Source organism: Bison bison, unplaced genomic scaffold, assembly GCF_000754665.1.
Source record: "Bison bison bison isolate TAMUID 2011002044 unplaced genomic scaffold, Bison_UMD1.0 scf7180017864471, whole genome shotgun sequence".
Lineage (NCBI taxonomy): Eukaryota > Metazoa > Chordata > Mammalia > Artiodactyla > Bovidae > Bison > Bison bison.
Window position 1 is genome coordinate 10,484,449 of NW_011495032.1, and position 21,516 is coordinate 10,505,964.

The window sequence follows — 21,516 nt, forward strand, 5'->3', positions numbered from 1 at the left end:
GAGACAGTATATATATATATATATATATAAAACACATAATGCAGAATTTTCACCAGAGTCAGATTTCATTTGGAAGATCTGAGATGTTGAGGATTTTCTTTGTAAGACTTTATGGAATGTCATGGCTGGATTTCCATTCATGGTCCTTAAGCTCAGGTGACAGTGCTGCCATGGTGTCACAGACCTCACCTGGCTTCCATTTCTTCCCACAGACATTTGCAGGAAACATGAATGCTGACAGTGTGATGCACCACAAGTTACTGCATTCTGTGAGAGCCCGGTTCATTCGCTTTGTCCCCCTGGAGTGGAATCCAAGCGGAAAGATTGGCATGAGGGTTGAAGTCTACGGATGCTCCTATAGTAAGTACCCACACAAATTATCAGCACTGGTGTGTGTTTGCATGTGGCATTATCCATACTGTATCAGGTTGTTGACACTGAGAATACAATCTCAATCATTTTAAAGTCATTTCTATAGTTTAATGACATATATATATTTGAAAATGTGAAATTCAACCCAGATGTAGAAGTATGTTTATTTAGGGATGAAGTAGTTTGGAGATGAGATGATTGGTTTTAACAAAAATAGTTCAAAATGAAGAACTTTTGGAGTTTGAACTATGACTTATCTTTGCAGTACTAAAATAATTTTAGTCATTTCCCAGGAGTGGGGTGAAGTATTATAAAACTCTTCCCTTCCTTGTTCTAGAAGGGAAAGAGAAGAAACATTTCAACTCAGTGTAACATGTGGGATGTTTCTCTCTTGGAATTATGCAGACACTCCATTCTTCTGAATTGTTTGGGCTGAATTTAAAAGTAGAGCTCCATTTTGCAGATAAATAAGGTCACAAACATAGGGAGAACTCTAGCTGACTCTAGAACTGTGAAAAGATTGCCTTTATCTTGAACAAGCACTTTTAGAAAGAATGTGCTTAAAACAGATGCTCCAAAAAACTGTTAAATCAAGGAGAAGCTGCCTTGAACTCCAGCCTTTCTATCAAAAAGTATAGACATCTAGGGTGAGAACATGGGTGTTTCCTAACCCAGGATCTCTGGGGCCTCCAGATTCCCATTTTACCTCTTCTTTGATAACAGTTGTCACAACTAGTATTACGAAATGCAAGTTTGTGTACCCAATACACAATGAGGCCAAATAAACAGAAACATCAAAGTTTGGAGAGAAATATTTATTGCAGGGACAAGTGAGAGAACTGGTTGCTCATGTCCAAAAACCCAGAACTCCCCAGAATTTGGCAAAACTCTTTAAAAGGCAAGGTAAGGGAGGGGCATCTCATGTGAAGAGTTGACTCATTGGAAAAGACTCTGATGCTGGGAGGGATTACGGGCAGGAGGAGAAGGGGAAGACAGAGATGAGATGGCTGGATGGCATCACCGACTCAATGGACATGAGTTTGAGCAAGCTCTGAGAGTTGGTGATGGACAGGGAGGCCTGGCATGCTGTGATTCATGGGGTCACAAAGAGTCGGACACAACTGAGCGACTGAACTGAACTGAACTGAAATGAAGGGAGGGGCATATTTAATTACTGAAAACCTCTTGGTCCCAGAATCCTTTGTTCTTATAGCTGTCCACATAGATCAGGTAACAATGTTCCTGTAAATTTCCAACAAGACAAATATTATTCTGTGTTCTGTAACTTTGTATCTCTATGTGAATGGAAAAGTGTTATACCCTTAAAAGGTCAGAACCCTGAACGGGCTCTCCTATATGTATCAGGCCATCGGCAAAATTCTTAACTCTGAGCAATAGAATACAAAGATTAAAGTAAAAGAAACATGCTCTAATCCATTTTCAAAAGATCTAATATGGAGTCATATTTGTTCTTCCCTATTACACTAGGAGGCTTATTTTAGGTTAAACATGAAGCATTCATGCTGAAATAAAAAGCGTATTTATATTACTACTTCAGCCATCTATCTTGCTGCAATAATTCAATTCCTCTTTTACACACCCTCGTACATTTATTTTCTCTGTCTTGTCAGTTGTCCCTACTTTCCATGTTCATTGCTCTGAATGTTTGTACAAAAAGGCTCAGAGCATCAAGTTAAATAACAGACTGAACAACAGAGAGACCCTTGAGCACCATGTACAGTTCTTTTCAGGTGGTTGGCCCTTTGATAATCTGATGACAGCAAGGCAACCATCTCTTAAGAAAAGTGCCCCAGCAAAGGAAACTATAAGCAAAGTGAAAGACAGCCTTCAGAATGGGAGAAAATAATAGCAAATGAAGCGACTGACAAAGAATTAATCTCAAAAATATATAAGCAATTCCCGCAGCTCAATTCCAGAAAAATAAACGACCCAATCAAAAAATGGGCCAAAGGACCAAACAGACATTTCTCCAAAAAGACATACAGATGGCTAACAAACACATGAAAAGATGCTCAACATCACTCATTATCATAGAAATGCAAATCAAAATCACAATGAGGTACCATCTCACGCCGGTCAGAATGTCTGCTATCCAAAAGTCTACAAGCAATAAATGCTGGAGAGGGTGTGGAGAAAAGGGAACCCTCTTACACTGTTGGTGGGAATGCAAACTAGTACAGCCAGTGTGGAGAACAGCAGCATGGAGATTCCTTAAAAAACTGGAAATAGAACTGCCTTATGACCCAGCAATCCCACTGCTAGGCATACACATCGAGGAAACCAGAATTGAAAGAGGCATGTGTACCCCAATGTTCATCACAGCACTGTTTATAATAGCCAGGACATGGAAGCAACCTAGATGCCCATCAGCAGATGAATGGATAAGAAAGCCGTGGTACATATACACAATGGGATATTACTCAGCCATTAAAAAGAATACATTTGAATCAGTTCTAATGAGGTGGATGAAACTGGAGCCTATTATACAGAGTGAAATGAGTCAGAAAGAAAAACACCAATACAGTATACTAACGCATATATATGGAATTTAGAAAGATGGTAATGATAACCCTGTATGCGAGACAGCAAAAGAGACACAGATGTATAGAACAGTCTTTTGGACTCTGTGGGAGAGGGCAAGGGTCGGATGATTTGGGAGAATGGCACTGAAACATGTATATTATCGTATGTGAAACGAATCACCAGTCCAGGTTCGATGCATGAGACAGGGTGCTCAGGGCTGGTGCACTGGGATGACCCAGGGGATAAGATGGGGAGGGAGGCGGAAGAGGGGATCAGTATGGGGAATATATGTACACCCATGGCTGATTCATGTCAATGTATGGCAAAAACCACTACAATATTGTAATTAGCCTCCAATAAAACAAATAAACTGAAAAAAAAAAAAAACAAAACAAACGTGTCCACATTAAGGTTCTCATCTTGGCTAAAGCCCAGATCTTGACCAAGAAAAGAGCTCCTGACTTTGTGATAGTCTCATTCTACCAAGATTCCTTTCCAAGGAATCTTCTCCAGGAAAACTCTGCATCTTGTAAGTACATCCTCTAAGGCAGTGATCTCCAACCTTTTTAGCGCTAAGGACCAGTTTTGTGGAAGACAATTTGTCCACAAAAGAGAGCTGGGGGAATGGTTTCAAGATGATTCAAGCAGATTGCTTTTTTTTTTCAATTATTGACCCGAATTTTTTAAAATTGTATTTTTAATTGAAGGATAATTACTTCACAATGTTGTGTGGTTTCTGCCAAACGTTAACATGAATCAGCCACAGACATACACATGCCCCCTCCCTCTTAAACCTCCTTCCAACCCCTCTAGGTTGTCACAGAACACCGGCTTTAAGTTCCCTCCCTTACACAGCACTTTTGTGTACTTTGTGTCTAATCTAATGCTGCTACTGATCTGACAGGAGGTACAGGTCTGTGGGCGGGAGGTTGGGGATCCCTGCTGTAAGGAGAAAAATTACCTTCAGGTACACAGTGTGAGTGGTGGGAAGTTGCACCCCCTTAGGCAGCTTTTGGATGGAGAATGCCCTTGTCTGGGATGATCCTCCAGCTGGCACTCTGTAATCTTCCATCACTAGTCCTGGGGCTTTGGTGCTTTATCCTTTGGGAAAAAAGAACACACATCTGACTCTTAGTCTATAAAACCAAAATCTCAGCATGTCCTCTGGATCAAAAATTCCCTTTCAACATCATCTTATCCCTTTTTTACTGGTTCATTCTTATAAACATAAAACTTTGCTGCATAAGTCATAAAACAAAACAACTACAAAAGCCCAATGGCTCTATTTATCTATCTATCCTTCTCCTCTCCCACGCTCTGGGCAAAATGGCTTCTCCCCAAAACTTGTCTTTAGTTACTGATTACATCTCGAGGCACATAGTGGTCAGTTTCATGTGTCAACTTGGTAGGTTTCAGGCCACAGTGATTCAACTAGACACCAGTCCAGGTGTTTCTGTGATGAGTTTATCATTGACATCATTTGCCCTTAACTAGAGGAGCTATGCTTGATAATCTATGGGCCTGATTCAGTCAGTTGAGAAGTTTTAGGACAGAACTGAATTTTTCCGTTCAGTTCAGTTCAGTCATTCAGTTGTGTCCGACTCTTTGCCACCCCATGAACCGCAGCACACCAGGCCTCCCTGTCTATCACCAACTCCCAGAGTCTACCCAAACCCATGTCCATTGAGTCAATGATGACATCCAACCATCTCATCCTCTGTCGTCGCCTTCTCCTCCCTACCTCAATCTTTCCCAGCATCAGGGTCTTTTCCAATGAGTCAATTCTTCGCATCAGGTGACCAAAGTATTGGAGTTTCAGTTTCAACATCAGTCCTTCCAATGAACACGAAGGACTGATCTCCTTTAGGATGGACTGGTTGGATCTACTTGCAGTCCAAAGGGCTCTCAGGAGTCTTCTCCAACACCACAGTTGAAAAGCATCAATTCTTTGGTGCTTAGCTTTCCTGATAGTCCAACTCTCACATCCATACATGACCACTGGAAAAACCATAGCCTTGACTAGATGGACCTTTGTTGACAAAGTAATGTCTCTGCTTTTTAATATGCTGTCTAGGTTGGTCATAACTTTCCTTCCAAGGAGTAGGCGTCTTTTAATTTCAGGGGTGCAATCACCATCTACAGTGATTTTGGAGCCCAGAAAAGTAAAGTCAGCCACTGTTTTCACTGTTTCCCCATCTATTCGCTATAAAGTGATGGGACCGGATGCCATGATCTTAGTTTTCTGAATGTTGAGCTTTAAGCCAACTTTTTCACTCTCCTCTTTCACTTTCATCAAGAGGCTTTTTAGTTCCTCTTCACTTTCTGCCATAAGGGTGGTGTCATCTACATAGCAGTATGTATTTTTTAATCCCAAAGTCCTAATTCATCCCTCCCTCCCTTTTCCCCTTGGGGTATCCATGATTTTTTATTTTTTCTATTTCTGTGGGTCTATTTCTGTTTTGTAATTAAGTTCATTTGCATCTTTTTTTAAAAAATCCAGATATAGTTGATATCATATGATATTTGTCTTTCTCTGACTTATCTAAGGCCATCCATGTTGCTGCAGATGGCATTATTTCATTCTTGTTATGGTTGAGTAATATTTCACTGTATATATCTACCACATCTTCCTTGTTTGTTCCTCTGTTAATGGACATTTAGGTTGCTCCACGTCTTGGTTATTATAAATAATGCTGCTATGGACATTAGGGTGCATGAATCTTTTCGAATTATAATTTTCTCCACCAATACCCAGCTAAATTTATAGGGTTCCATGAATTTAAATACCATTTAGATGTTGATCACCTCCACATATGTATCTCTTAGACTGACCCCTGGAATTATATATGCAATAAACTTGCCATCTCTTCCTGAAATTCTAGTACGTCTCTCAAGTTTATTACAGCAAAACCAGAATTCTTGATTACCATTCTCTCAACAACTTGCTGTTTCACATCTCCTGTCTTAACAAATGGAATTATTCAGTCATTTGCTAGAACAGAAACCTAGGAAGCAGCCTCAATTTCTCCTTTTTCAGAATCTCTACTCCTTGATCCTCATCTACACAGTTCATAGAAACACCCCCTGGTTCCATCCACCAAGACATATCTTAAATTCATGTACTTATCCTACTTCCTTGAGTAACAGCCTCCTCCAGTCTCACCCAGAGCATTCAGATAGACTCCTACCTGCAGTTCCTGCTCCTGCCAGGATTTCCATAAACCTGTTTTTCATGCAGTAGCCAAAGTGATCTTTATCAACAAGAAATAAAAGTATATCATTGTACTGCCTGCTTCATTTAAAATTGAAGCACTTGACTGGCATTTAAAATTCCTCATTGAGTGTCCCATGCCTACCCCTTTCACTTCCTTTTCCTTCTTTCCATCCCTGCAGGCTTTCTTCCTATTCCTGAAATACACCAGGTTTTTCTTACCTAAAGATCTTCTCACTTTCTGTTCCCTAGGCACAGAACAGTTTTCACAGGGTTTACATGGTCATCTCCTTCAATCAATGTGATTCTAATATCACCACTTAGCCTCTCTAATCGCCTCTTCAAAGTCACCTGTACTAATTTCTCTGCACCAAACATTAACCCATGGTTATACAACATGATTTTATTTTCTTCCTGGTGCCTTGCACAAACCAGAATCTTGTCTGTTTATTCTGGCTTGTTGGTTATTTGCTTTTCAAGACCCTGCACCAAATATAAGTCCCATGAGGGCAGGCACTTTGCCTATTAAGTCCCAGCATGCATTAGACACAAATCTGTATCCAATAAATATATATCTCAGTTCAGTCTTATTATCTCAGCATGGGCCACCATGTTATTATTCCGAAATTTCTTGCTATGAATATGCCTACTGTAGTTTCTATGGAATTGATTTTTTGTTTGTTTGTTTCATAAATCTTTTTCTCAAAATTCCATTTGAGTGTGTTGCTAAAGATTGGTAGAAATCTTACAGTTTAATAATTTCTTAATATAAAGTTTTACCATTTTGGAATTCATTAAGTCGATCATCTATTATTCAATTGACAATGTTCACTTAACACTTAAGCTCTACCACAAATCATACAAAGCTCTTGGGTTTTGAGGAAGATAAGACCTTTTCTGGACTTCATTTTTTTTTTTAATTAAAAAAATTTTTTTGGCCACACTGCATGTCATGTGGGGTCTTAGTTCTCTGACCAATGTGGACCCTACAGTGAAGGCACAAAATCTTAACCACTGAACCATCAGTGAAAACCCCACTGGGCTTAAGTCCTGTATGTTTCCTTTGGAGCATTCTTTATGATTGTATTTCATAAACTATTTGTGTACTTTTTTTTTAACATCTGTCTGTTCCTGCTACTGCTGTTAAGTCACTTCAGTCGTGTCCAACTCTGTGCGACCCCATAGATGGCAGCCCACCAGGCTCCCCCGTCCCTGGGATTCTCCAGGCAAGAACACTGGAGTGGGTTGCCATTTCCTTCTCCAATGCATGAAAGTGAAAAGTGAAAGTGAAGTCATTCAGTCGTGTCTGACTCTTCATGACACCATGGGCTTCAGCCTACCAGGCTCCTGTGCCTATGGGATTCTCCAGGCAAGAGTACTGGAGTGGGGTGTCATTGCCTTCTTCCTGTCTCTTCCTATTTGCCTCTAAACTTCCAAAAAATAGTAGATGCATCTGTCAGGTGCCCCCATGCCCATGACAGTGTTCAAAACACAGGGTCCTCTTAGTATTTATTGATTGATCAAAACCTGTCGCTTATAAAAGATGAAGTAACAAGTGTGTAAATTAAACAAGTGTGTAAAGTCGTGTCCAACTCTGTGACCCCATGGACTGCAGCATGCCAGGCTACTCTGTCCTTCACTATCCCTCAGAGTTTGCTCAAACTCATGTCCATTGAGTTGATATGCTATCCAACCATCTCATCCTCTGTTGCCCCCTCTCTTCCTGCCCTCAATCTTTCCAAGCATCAGGGTCTTTTCTTATGAGTCAGCTCTTCGAATCAGGTGGCTGAAGTATTGGAGCTTCAGCTTCAGCATCAGTCCATCCAATGAATATTCAGGGTTGATTTCCTTTAGGATTGACTGATATGATCTCCTTGCTGTCCAAGGGACTCTTAAGAGTCTTCACCAGCACAATTTGAAAGCATCCATTTTTGAACACTCACCCTTTTTTATGGTCCAACTCTCACATCCATACATGACTACTGGAAAAACCATAGCTTTGACTATATGAACCTTTGTCAGCAAAGTGATGTCTCCACTTTTTAATATGCTGTCTTGGTTTGTTATAGCTTTCCTTCCAAGGAGCAAGCATCTTTTAATTTCATGCCTGCAGTCAGAGCCAAGGGAGGCCAGAAGGAGAAGCAAGTGTTACTGTTGGCATCAGAAAGAGTTAGGAGACACTCTCTTGCCTCAGCTGAGTCTCAAACATTGGTAGTCACTTCCTTGACAGAAAGGAGTCCCAGGCAGCAGGAAGGACTGGTGCATAGGGAAGCAGACGAAAGCTAGATATTCCTTTATTTCATGCCCTGGAGTCACAGAAAGACAGTGTGCAGTGTAGACGTTTGCCTCTTTCTTCTCTTACATTTCCCATGTTGTCTATACCTTCTTTCAGAAAGAAAATAGACTTCATCGGGCCTGCAGGAGGAAAGGTGTTAATAATAAGGGAGAGCCCTTCCTCTTTTCTAATGTCTCAGCCTACAATGCATCCCTGAGAAAGTCTCTGCTTTCCAAATTGGAAAACGTTCTCCAATTGGAGAATCACATCAGACTGGGAACTGAGGAGTCTGTCTTTCAGTCATCTGTCAGCATGACAGAGTCTGCCCCAAATGGGACTTTTTTTTTAAAAAAATGTGTTGGACTATGGTTGATTTACAATGTTATATTCATTTCAGGTGTACAGCAAAATGAATCAGTTGTACACATACATATAGCCTCTCTTTTTTACATTTGTTTTGTTTGTCTTCTTCTGGCAAACATCCCACGCCTTAAGATTTCTTTTCTGGGTCCCAATCACTAGATGCCCTGTGCCCAGCTTGCTTATCACTTGCAAAATGGCCCCCCATCTTTCTTCACTTGCTATTTCAGGAGCTTCTCTGATGATCTCCCTCACCAAGACCTTCCTGAAATGAGTATTGACTTGCTCCTTTCAAGCACTACTCACAGTCTTTAGGAAACCCCATGCTTCTCAAGTGCTTTCATATGGCACTCCCCTCTGATTTGCTGCATTTCCTTTACTCAGCTTCCACTAAGTACACATGTATAGTTCCCAGCACAGACTGTGAGCTTCTCACCTGATTCTATGTTTTTATTTTTTATTTATTTTTAAAAATTTTATTGAAGTATGGTTGGTCTGCAGTGTTGTGTTACTTCAGGTATAGAGCAAAGTGATTCAGCTATAAACACACACACACACACACACACACATACACACACATATATTCTTTTTAAGCTTCTTTTTCTTTATAAGTTATTCCAAGATATTGAGTAAAGCTCCCTGTGCTATACAGTAGGGCTTTGCTGTTTATCTATTTTATATATAATAGCATGTATATATTAATCCCCAAATTCCTAATTTATCCTCTCTTTCCCCTTTGGTAACCATACGTTTGTTTTCTATGTCTGTTGAGTCTATTTTTTTGTTGTTGTTGGTGTTGACGTTTAGTTGATAAGTCATTTCTGACTCTTTTGCAACCCCATGGACTACATAGCCCATCAGGCGCCTCTGCCCATGGGATTTCCTAAACAAGAGTACTGGAGTGGGTTGCCATTTCCTTTTCCAGGGGATCTTCCCAACCCAGGGATCAAATCTGCATCTCCTGCATTGGCAGGCAGATTCTTTATCACAGAGCCATGAGGGAAGCCCATTTCTGTCTTATAAATAGGTTTATTTGATATCACTTATGTATAGAATCTAAAAATAAATGATATAAATTTTTTGTTATGTAAATAAGTTTATTTGTATAATCTTTAAATTCCATATGTAAGTGATATTATGATGTTTGACTTTCTCTATTTGACATCTTCACTTAGTATCATAATCTTTAGGTTCATCAATGTTGCTGTAAATGGTATTATTTCATTCTTTTTTATAGGTGAGTAATATTTCATTGTATATATGTACCACATCTTCTTTATCTACTTATCTGTGGATGAATGTTTAGGTTGCTTCATATTCTGGCTATTGTAAATAGTGTTGCTATGAACATAGTGGGCTTCCCCGATAGCTTAGTTCGTAAAGAGTCCCCCTGCAGTGCAGGAGACCACAGTTCAATTGCTGGGTCGGGAAGATCCACTGGAGAGGGGATAGGCTACCCACTCCAGTATTCTTGGGCTTCCCTGGTGGCTCAGCTGATTAAGAATCCACTTGCAAGGCGGGAGACCTGGGTTCGATCCCTGGGATGGGAAGATCCCCTGGAGAAGAGAGAGGCTACCCATTCCAGTATTCTGGCCTGGAGAATTCCATTGCCTGTTTAGTTCATGGGGTCACAAAGAGTCAGACATGACTGAGTGACTTTCATTTTCACTGTGAATATAGGAGTGCATGTATCTTTTTTAATTAGAGTTTTCTGTGGATATACTAGGCTTGCTGGACAAAGCTGCTACTTTTTTTCTGAAATATTCTTATTCTCCTTTGCTAGAATGACTCCTGGTAGCCATTCACCACCTAGATCAAATGTCACCTGCTTTCTGACTCCCAGACTCTATCATGTAGCCACATTTTATGAGCTTCAATTCTGGGTCTTATCTTATTAAATTAAAATTGCCTGGTGTTTCCTTGACTAATAACTAGTCTCTTTAGAGACAAGGTTGGAATCATGACCTAACTCTGCTATCTGAGACCCAGATCAGTGCCTGACAACTGCTATATGCTCCCTGGATATTTAATATTTTGGCTCAAAAGCCTAACCATCCTTACTTATTTTTGAAGATTTTTTAAATTTATTTTTTAATTATAGTACCCTTTTTTAATGGGTTCTCCTTTCTCTTCTATGTATTTTATAGGCACTTAAGATTATAAGCTTATTAGAATCTTCCTTATACATGGGTTTCTTTATTACATCACTTTTTTCTTATTGAATAATTGAGAATATCATGGTTGCAGTTCTTCAACTGAAGGTCTTTGAAGCCTCCTCAGCCCCTTCTGGTGTATTCTGTTTTTAAAACTCTAGAAGGAATAGCATGTCTGTATTTTTCCTAAGTATTTATGTCATTAAAATCTTTGCTTTTTAATTGTCTTCATTCCCTTCATAAATGACAGGACAAGGGTCCCACATTCCCAAGTTTCCCTTTGCTTCCAGGTCCCAGGGCCATCTTTTTGCTATGGTCACAATGACATTCAGAGCAACAGATTCCTTTTGCGTGTTCAGATATGAACAGTTGAATGCATGGTCTACTCTTCAAAAGATGAAAATTCCAGCAAACACTCTTGACTTCTTTGAGCCTCTGTTTCTCATCTATAAGTGACAATGGTAATTACTTTAAGGCTGACTATATCATTTTTGAGTTCGGGTGCAACAAGCATGGAGCAGAGTATCTAGCAAAGTGTCGGTGCTCAGTAAGTGACAACTAGTATTAATATGGCTATAGATCCATAGAGGACATTCCTTTAATTGCCACTACATGCTGCATTTTTCAGAAACATTAATCATATTCTCTACCAGGCAGGGGCCACCTCAGATTCATATCTCTGTCTGCTCTTGCTTTCACTTCCTTTCTCATGGTCTCTGGGATCTCACTTCCCTGAGACTTCCAGAATCTCTATGTTCAAGAGTAGGGTAATGTGGTCACCCTACAAAGACCAAAACACAAGTTTTCCCCGTTATAATTTGTGGTCGATACTGTTCAGTTACTAAGTCCTAACCAACTCTTTGCAACCCCATTGACTGTAACATGACCAGCTTCTCTGTCCTCCACTACCTCCCTGTGTGTGTGTGTGTGTGTGTGTGTGTGTGTGTGTGCTTAGTTGTGTCCATCTCTTTGCAACCCTTTGGACCATAGCCTGTGAAGCTCCTCTGTTCATGGGATTTTTCAGGCAATAATACTGGAGTGGGTTGCCATTTCCTCCTCCAGGGGATCTTCCTGAGCCAGGGGTCGAGCTCACATCTCCTGTGTCGCCTACATTGCAGGCAGATTCTTCACCTGCTGAGTCATCAGAGAAGCCCAGATAAGTTTGCTCTCATTCATGTCCAATGAGTTGGTGATGGTATCTAACCATCACATCCTCTGCCAGCCTCTTCTCATTTTGCCTTCAATCTTTCCTAGCACCAGGGCCTTTTCCAATAGGTTGGCTCTTTGCATCAAGTGGCGAAAGTACTAGAGCTTCAGTCTCAGTAACAGTCCTTCCAATGAATATTCAGGGTTGATTTCATTTAGGTTGACTGGTTTGATCTCCTTGTTGTCCAAGGGATTCTCAAGGGTCTTCACCAGCACCACAGTTTGAAAGCACTAGTTCTTTAGCACTCAGCCTTCTTTATGATCCAATCTCATATCATACTTGGCTACTGGAAAAAATCATAGCTTTCACTATACAGACCTTTGCTGGCAAAGTGTTGTTTCTGCTATTTAATATGCTGTCTAGGTTAGTAATAGCTTTTCTTACACCAAGCATCGTTTAATTTCATGATTGCAGTCACCATCTGCAGTGATTTTGGAGCCCAAGAACAGAAAATCTGTCACCGCTTCCATATTTTCCCCTTCTATTTGACATGAAGTGATGGTACTGGATGCCATGATCTTAGTTTTTTGAATGGTGAGTTTCAAGCCAGCTTTTTCACTCTCCTCTTTCATGTCATTAAGAAGCTATTTAGTTCTTCCTCACTTCCTGCCAATAGAGTGGTATCATCTGCATATCTGAGTTTGTTGATATTTCTCCTAGCAATCTTGATTCCAGCTTGTGAGTCATCCAGCCAAGCATTTTGTATGATGTACTCTGCATAGAAGTTAAATAAGCAAGGTGACAATATATAGCCTTGCTGTACTCCTTTCTTAATTTTGAAGCAGTCAGTTTTTCCATGTCCAGTTCTAGCTATTGCTTATTTATCTTTATACAGGTTTCTCTGGAGACAGGTAAGGTGATCTGGTACTCACATCTCTTTTATAATTTTCCACAGTGTGCTGTGATCCACACAGTCAAAGGCTTTAGCATAGCCAGTGAAGCAGAAGCAGATGTTTTTCTGGAATTCCTTTGCTTTCTCTATGACTCATCAAATGTTGGCAATTTGATCTCTAGTTCTTCTGCCTTTTCTAAACCCACCTTGTTCTCGAGTCACATACTGCTAAAGCCTAGCTTGAAGGACTTTGAGCATATCCTCGTTAGCATGTGAAATTAGTACAATTGTATGGTATTTTGAATATTTTTTGGCATTGCTCTGCTTTGGGATTGGAATGAAAACTGACCTTTTACAGTCCTCTAGACACTGCTGAGTTTTCCAAATTTGCTGACATATTGAGTGCTTTAACACCATCATCTTTTAGGATTTTAAATAGCTGGAATTCTTTCATCTCAGCTAGCTTTGTTCATAGTAATGCTTCCTAATGCCCACTAACTTCACATTCCAGGATGTCCGACTCTAGGTGAGTGACCACACCATCATGGTTATCTGGGTCATTAGGACCTTTTTGAACAGTTCTTCTGTGTTTTCTTGCCACCTTTTCTTAATTTCTTCTGCTTCTGTTAGATCTTTTCCATATCTGTCCTTTAGTATGCCCATTCTTGAATGAATCTTTACTTGATAGCTATGATTTTCTTGAAGAGATCTCTAGTCTTTCCCATTCTATTGTTTCCTCTATTTTTTTTGCATCGTTCATTTAAGAAAGCTTTCTTATCTCGCCTTGCTATTCTCGGGAGCTCTGAATTCAGTTGGATATATCCTTCCCTTTCTACCTTGCTTTTGCTTCTCTTTACTTTGCTATGTGTAAAGCCTCCTCAGATATCCACTATCCCTTCTTAAATTTATTTTTCTTTGGGATGGTTTTGGTCACTGATTCCTGTATAATGCTATGAATGTCCTTCCATAGTTCTTCAGGCACTCTTTCTACCAGATCAAATCCCTTGAATCTATTCTTTATCTCCACTGTATAATCAAAAGGGATTTGATTTAGTTCATACCTGAATGGCCCAGTGGGTTTCCATACTTTCTTCAATTTAAGCCTGAATTTTTCAATAAGGAGCTCATGATCCAAGCCACAGTCAGCTCTTGGTCTTATTTTACTGGCTTCTCCAGAGAGAGCTTCTCCACCTTTGGTTGTAAAGAACATAATCAGTCTTATTTCAGTATTGACCATCTGGTTATGACCATGTGGAGGGTCATCTCTTGTGTTTTTGGATCACAGCCTTGTGGCAAAGGGCTTGGGTTATTTAATGAAGCTGTGAACCATGCCATACAGGGCCACCCAAGACAGATGAATCACAGTGAAGAGTTCTAACAAAACGTGGTCCACTGAAGAAGGAAATGGTCCACTCCAGTATTCTTGCCTGAAAAAACCCCATGAACAGTATGAAAAGGCAAAAATGTATGACGCCAGAAGATGAACCCCCCCAGGTTGGAATGTGTCCAGTATTCTACTGGGGAAGAGGGAAGGGCAATTGCTAATAACTCAAGTATGAGTGAGATTTGGCTATGCCAAGGCAGGAACAGTGCTCAGCTGTGGGTGTGTCTTGTGGTAAAAGTAAAGCCTGATGTTGTAAGGAACAATATTACATAGAAACCTGGAATGTAAGATCCATGAATGAAGGTAAATTGTACGTGGTCATGGAGGAAATGGCAAGAGTGAACATCAACATCTTAGAAATAGGTTAACTAAAATGGACAAGGATGGCAAATTTAATTCAGATGACCATTACTACTGGGGGCAAGAGTTGACCCTCATAGTCAACTGAAGAGTCCACAATGCAGCACTTCAATACAATCTCAAAAATGACAGAATGTTCTTGGTTCTTTTCCAAGGCAAACCATTCAATATCAGAATAATATATCTATGCCCCCACCATTGATGCCAAAGGAGCTGAACCTGACTGGTTCTGTGAAGACCTATAATACCTTTTAGAACTAACATCAAAGAAAGGTGTCCTTTTCATCATAGAGGATTGTAATATGAAAGTAGGAAGTTAAGAGCTACCTGGAATTGTTAGGTACTCAAATGTGCTCAAAGGCACGTTTGACCTTGAAGTACAAAATGAAGCAGAGCAAAGGCTAACAGAGTTTTGACAAGAGAACATACTGGTTATATCAAATACCCTTTTCCAACAACCTAAGAGATTACTCTACAGATGGACATTACCAGATAGTCAATATTGAAATGAGATTGATTATGTTCTTTGTGTGACTTGTACCCTATTATGATTGTGTTTATGTGTGTTAGTTGCTCAGTTGTGTCTGACTCTTTGTGATCTCATAGATTATAACCTACCATGCTCCCCTGTCCCTGGAATTCTGCAGGCAAGAATACTGGAGTGGGTAGCCATTCTCTTTTCAGGGGATCTTCCTGACTCAGGGATTGAACCCAGATCTCCTGCATTGCAGGCAGATTCTTCACTATCTGAGCCACCAGTGAAGTCCCAATTATGATTACTACTTCTAAATCATTTCATAGATTAAGTAAATCCATGATGAACCAAGAGGATAATTTTCACGTCTTTATAAATAGTTATTTTGAACAAGTTATGCCCTCTTGCTGTCTGTCAAGTTGATTCTGGCTATGCCATGTTTCCATGTATACATATATAGCAGCCTAGCTTGCTAGGTTATATTGCTCTAAGAATTACTGAATACTCCTCCATTATCATTTTTCCCTTTGTCACCTCTGTTATCAATGAGGGTATCTGGTTTTTAAGCTTTTGTGTTTTCTCTCTCTGACCATTTTTCAGATTAATTAATCTTTGGGCAAGCACATTCTTGCCAATGAACCAAGTGAATAAAGTACATGGGTCCTTCTACATTGTTGAGTTGGTGATATAAAGATGCACGTGTGAAACAAAGATATTAATGTAGAATTGTCTAAAATATATCATCTTTTATAGAGTCTATGTAAGAAGAATAGATGGGAAAATGAGGAGAATCATTCTTAGTTGTGATTCATGGTGACTTTTCCTGGGAGAGAGAGCTACTATCTTCCCTATTGGTGTGGAATATTTCATGATTAAATCAACAATTGCCATTAGAAATGCCACTAGCATCACCATTAACATCCTCCTCTACCACTGTCATTTAAGAGGTTCAGTGTGGTCCAACACACACGCCAAAGCTCACACAATCTTCTTAAATAATAGTTACTATTCCTAAGTATGTAGAAAGGAAAACTGAATTTTGTAAAGGTGAACTGACTTTAGATAAATTAGGCAATTTGCATCCTAAGCCAAATATTTCTTCTGAGCTCTAAAAATATATATTCATTTGCTTGATTGATATCTCAATTTGATTATGTCATAAACAGCTCCAATTGAACACATCCCAAAGGGAACTCTTAATCGACTCTGACCACACTCGGTATCTTCTTATGGTCTTTCCCATCTCAATAAATACACCACTCACCCAAACCGGACCTCAGAATCTTTACTGAAATCTTTTCTTTTTCTTACTCCCCCACAGCAAATTCAATAGCAAGTTCTATCAGTATTATATCCAAAAATCATCCCAAATAAATCCATTTCTTTTTGTCATCACAGCTGAAAGCTTAGTTCAGTTACATCTTCTATCACCTGAATTTTTAACTCAGCATCCTGTTTTTACTCCTCTTTTCTTTTGGTCCATCATCTCTGTGACAGCCAGCAGGATCATCATAAAATACAGAGCTGAGTCACTTCCTGCTGGAAACCTTTCAATTGCTTCTGCCTGACTTAGGAACAAACCAAAGCCCTGTGCAGAAAGAACTGGACTGTAGGGCCTGGCCCCTGCATGCTTCAATGGCCTTACTGTCCAGCTATATCCCTTCACTCTCTGGGCTCAGACACTACATATTGGCCTTCTGTCCTCCCTCTACCTGAAATGCTCCCCCTTCCCTTTAACTTCTTCAGTTCATCTCTTAATCAGTCTCAGCTTTATTATCATCTTCTCAGATACCTGGCCATTGGTTCCCAATTTAAATAATATTACTCACATTTTTCTATCTTAAATCATATCATTATTTTCTTTCAAAGCATTGATCAGTGTCTTAGTCTATTTGAACAGAACACCATGTACTAAATGACTCATCAACAAAAGAAAACCTATTTCTTACAGTTCTGGAGGTTGGAAAGTCCAAGAGGAAGGCACAGCAAATGATGTGTCTGGTAAGGGCTCACTTCTTGGTTCATAGATGGTCATTTTATTACCAGTCCTCACCTCATAAAAGGGATGAGGGAACTCTCTGGGTCTCTTTGATAAGGACACTAACCTCATTCATGAGGACTCCAGCCTCATGACCTAGTCTCCTCCCAAAGACCTCTCCTCCAAATACTGTCTCAGTGTGGATTAGGTTTCAATATGTGAATTTATGAATTTTAGGAGAATATAGACATTCAGTGTATAGCAATCACGATCTAGCTATAGAATATCTGTCTATATCTTGGAAGAGAGAAGGAGAAGGGCATTAGATAGACACATAAATAGATATCTAATAGATACTAACATGTGCCTTTCCTTGTAAATTACCTGTCTCATCTACCAGTTTATGGGCTCCACAAAGTTAAGGACCACAGCTACTTAGATACATTATTCTCAACATAGAATGAGACCAATTTCATTTAAGGCAATTAAATTGTTGAATGAAAAACTTCCCCGAAGTGGTACAATTTGTACCAATCCTATCGCCTTACACTTTCCACACTGTGTCTGGAAGTATTTGGTCATATGATATGGCGAACTTCTGTTAAAGGGAAAATATATTCAATTTTCTAATGTCCATAATATTGTTTTATTTACCAGACCAAAGTGAGCACCCTACAATTCCTGAGCATATTGTTGTTACAATGTTGAAGGACAAAGTTTAGCTGTTGCCCAGTCCAAAAGCTCCTGGGCTAATACTCCCTGATCTTTGAGCTGTGTTCTCAAGCCTTACTCTGCATAAGAAATCATTACCTGGGAACATATAATTATAAATACCAACTCTGGCCATAGTCCATCAAACCATAATTACTGTAACGGCCCCAGCATAAGCATTTTATTTTCTGTTCCTAGATAAGTGTTATGTGGAGCCAGAATTTAAAACTGTTATCTCAAAATCCTCTTCTAATCCTGAGAGTCAGTTTATTTTAGTCAGCATTGTCATATTTGTGTCTGTGGTTGTTAATCTTAAGGACTTTCAGTATCAAGCAAATAAATTTAATATTACTATGGTAATAATGAAAGAATGGGCTCTACACTAAAACCACCAGAGATCTGAACCTAGCTTTATTACCCTTGTTTTTATCTTGGGCAATCTTGGGTCCTCTATGAACACAGTTTATTTTTCTATGAAGAAAAGTATAATAATAGTGCTCATTTCATTTATGCAAATTGTTTGAAATAGTACTTGGCATACAATAAACTTTCAGAGTGTTAGCTGTGTTCATCATTGCCCTTGTTTGACATGTAAGCTAGTTATCAAACTTTCCCTATTTTACCTTTTCCTCCTTATTCAGGGCCACATCCCTCCTGTACTTTAAAGAAGGAAGTAAACATTTTTACATACCAGGTCCCAAAATGTTCCAACACTTCTATCAGACCATCTGGGGACTTCAGGCTAAATGGACTTCTGTCTGGGGACTTCTATTTTAATTTCCTTTAAAAAAAAAAAGGAACACTAATTAATTTTAAAAAGCATTATAAATTCTGATAAGGTATAACGATCTGTCAGGCTTCCCCCATTGAAAATTACCACTATCGTTTTTTATCTCCGGTTACCTTCTTTCCACAGAAAAGACTTGCTTCTATTTGGTTAATTATTGCCAAGTGGTGTCATCCACAATTCATCAGCCTCAGAGTTGAAGTCATATTCTCTTTCCCCAAATAAATCTCTTTGTCATCCCAGCCTCAGCTGCCCTCTTTGTTTTTTATCTCATCATCTGGGGCCATTTATCACACATGGTAGAGACCCCAGAGTTGTATATTTCATTCTTGGCATGATCAAGGCCCATATGGCCTTATTATAGGGAACCTCAAAGCCAAGTTTATAACATGCAAATCCTGGAGAAATAGAGAAGTGGGGTGGTGGCAGTCATACCTGCAGGCTTGGAGGCCCCCATGTAAGCTTTGAATCTCACTTTGTAAATCAGAGAATTTTATCACTGGATAAACTTACAGGGTCATTCATTGCAACTCTTTCATTTTTGTAGATGAGAAGATGGAGGCCCAGAAATTTCTTAAGAATAAGAAAAAAATAAAGATTTAACTAAATCCCAATTTAGTTAATTGGGATTAACATATGTAAACCATTGGTACTATGTATGCAATAGATAACTAATGAGAACCTACTCTGTAGCTCAGGGAACTCTACTCAATGCCCTGTAGTGACCTAAATGGGAAAGAAGTACAAAAAAGAGAAGATATATGTGTTCAGTTCAGTCGCTCAGTCGTGTCCAACTCTTTGCGACCCCATGAATCGCTGCACGCCAGGCCTCCCAGTCCATCACCAACTCCTGGGGTTCACCCAGACTCACGTCCATCGAGTCAGTGATGCCATCCAGCCATCTCATCCTCTGTCGTCTCCTTCTCCTCCTTCCCCCAATCCTTCCCAGCATCAGAGTCTTTTCCAATGAGTCAACTCTTCGCATGAGGTGGCCAAAGTACTGGAGTTTCAGCTTTAGCATCATTCCTTCCAAAGAAATCCCAGGGCTGATCTCCTTCAGAATGTGTACGTATAGCTAATTTGCCTTACAGTAGAAACTAACTCAACGTTGTAAAGCTACCATTCTCCAATAAAAGTTTAAAAAGAAATAAGTTAGTTGAAAAGAATGAGATCTGTTTACTCTTCTTTTTTTCAGTTCATTTAGGAATCACAGAAAAATCTCTTCTATGAAAAAACAAACACAAATATGTGCAATGAAAGCACATTACCTTAGGTCAACTTTTCTTATCTGTCTTAAATAATTCTACTGATTGATTCAGAGTCTTAAAATTCCTTCAACAGACAATAAACATTACTCAGTATCCCCCACCTTTGCTTAGCTTTGGAGATAGAGAAGTAAGTAACACAACTTGTCTTTTTGGAACTCAAGGATTTTTAGTAACTTCAAAAAGCACACAAGTAAATGCTTGTAGTCAAAATTGAGGAAACCAAGTCTTTTGTGAGGTTCCCAAAGGAAGGGAAAACTGAGAATTAACATGTTTCCTGATGATTTAATGTCCTGCTGCCCAGGGTGTAATTTGATTGACTGTATCACACTTGAGTCCCATGACCTACATGATAACATTGGTGATTGTAAAGGAAAACTTAAAAGGAAGAATTTGACTTCATACTGATTCTGCTTCTGTGACTTTAACCCTTATTTGCCATTTGCAGCTGCTGCTTTTGTTATTATAGGTATACATAGTGGCCTGCCTCAGGAACACTGCCCCTACTCACCCTTAAGCCAAAAAAAAAAAGAAAAGAAAGTGTACTCACTCAATTAATATTAATACTTAGATCGATCACTTAGTGCAGCAGTGGGTTCCCACACAAATGTCAAGGTCTTTCTTCCTATAGTTTGTTTTACATTTACCCCTTGTTGAAATGGTCACTGGAGTAATCTACTGTGATTCCCTCTCTGGCTTTCTGGCACTAAGCTCTGTAGACTGTGCCCAGATAGTATCATTAGCAAAGAGTGTTTAATTTCCCAAACATAAAAACATGATAAATCTTTAATTTTAAGCAAAATAACAACTAGGTGCAGGTGGGGGGATGGGGGCTCTCCAATTTTGACAGTGTTATTTAAATGTCTCATTATGAAAACACTTTTTCAGTATGCAGTTATGTTGTTACTAAACCCAAGTTGATATGCTCGATGCACAGTGAAACCAAATAATAGCAAAAAATCCAAGTTTGGCACAGAGAATGTTTTATTGTAGGACCACAAGGAGAATGGAGGCTCAAGCACACACACACAAAATCTCTGGACTCCCCAGAGGGTTTCAGCAAAGCCTTTTTAAAGGCAAGATGAAGGAGAGGTGTGCTTAGTTGTGGCAAATTTCCTGGCACGGGAATTCTTTATTCGTGCAGCTGTTCACTTAAGTCAGGTAATAATGCTCCTGTAACTTTCTTTCTCTATATGAATCAAAAAATATTATACCCTTAAAGGTCAGAGCCTTGAAAATGGGCTCTCCTATGCATTTCAGGCTATATGCAACATTTTTAACTTGAAACAGAGTCAATAGAATACAAAGATTAAAAGAAATAAACCTAATATGGGATCAGATGCGTTCTTCCCTGTTATGTGTGTGGCTGAGGGCCACTAGTGATCATATGAAGCAACAGAAGCAGCTCACAAGTGAATTATGCTCTTTTCACAAGGGTTCTCTGTGCAATAGCAGCCTTTGCTTTGATCCTTTCTTCTGTGAACTTGTGACTAGGATTTATGGAAACTTATCATCGACTGGATGGAGATGAGTTTGAGTAAACTCCGGGAGTTGGTGATGGACAGGGAGGCATGGCGTGCTGCGATTCATGGGGTCGCAAAG

At 39.5% G+C, this 21,516-nt stretch overlaps 1 protein-coding gene across 1 annotated transcript in view; it reads left to right on the top strand.

Annotated features, from left to right (window-relative positions):
• The window catches only part of CNTNAP5 (contactin associated protein-like 5), a 1,037,136-nt gene that overhangs the window by 451,250 nt on the left and 564,370 nt on the right, over positions 1-21,516 (top strand). Inside the window, exon 4 of the mRNA XM_010860827.1 lies at positions 213-360. Coding sequence (XP_010859129.1) covers positions 213-360 — 148 coding nt within the window. The remainder of the gene's footprint in view (positions 1-212; positions 361-21,516) is intronic.